General features: G+C 69.1%; 1 protein-coding gene across 1 annotated transcript in view; it reads right to left on the bottom strand.

The window, feature by feature from the left end:
- YKT6 (YKT6 v-SNARE homolog (S. cerevisiae)) overlaps positions 1-220 on the bottom strand; it is a gene marked incomplete at both ends in the record, with an annotated part of 688 nt that overhangs the window by 337 nt on the left and 131 nt on the right. The window contains one exon of the mRNA XM_010081081.1: positions 12-118. Within this exon, the coding sequence (XP_010079383.1) occupies positions 12-118 (107 nt within the window). The remainder of the gene's footprint in view (positions 1-11; positions 119-220) is intronic.

The raw sequence follows: 220 nt of genomic DNA, 5'->3' as shown, positions 1-220 counted from the left end.
GTCATCCTCACCAGGATGATTTTGGTCTCGTCCAGCTCCGCCTGCACTCGGGTCATCGGGTCGGCGTCGCGGGGGTTCTCGGAGAGAAACAACACGGCGTCGGCACCGGCGGCGTTCCCCGGGCACCGGTGTCCCAGCACGCGCCAGGGTGTCACCCACATGTCCCCCTCCAGCCCGGGGGGGCTGCGGGGAGGGTTTCCCAGCCTCTGTGCTGGACCCA

This window comes from Pterocles gutturalis, unplaced genomic scaffold (assembly GCF_000699245.1).
Source record: "Pterocles gutturalis isolate BGI_N339 unplaced genomic scaffold, ASM69924v1 scaffold7239, whole genome shotgun sequence".
Taxonomy (NCBI): Eukaryota; Metazoa; Chordata; class Aves; order Pterocliformes; family Pteroclidae; genus Pterocles; species Pterocles gutturalis.
Note: the sequence above shows the minus strand (reverse complement) of the source record. Positions and strands in the feature narration are given on the sequence as shown.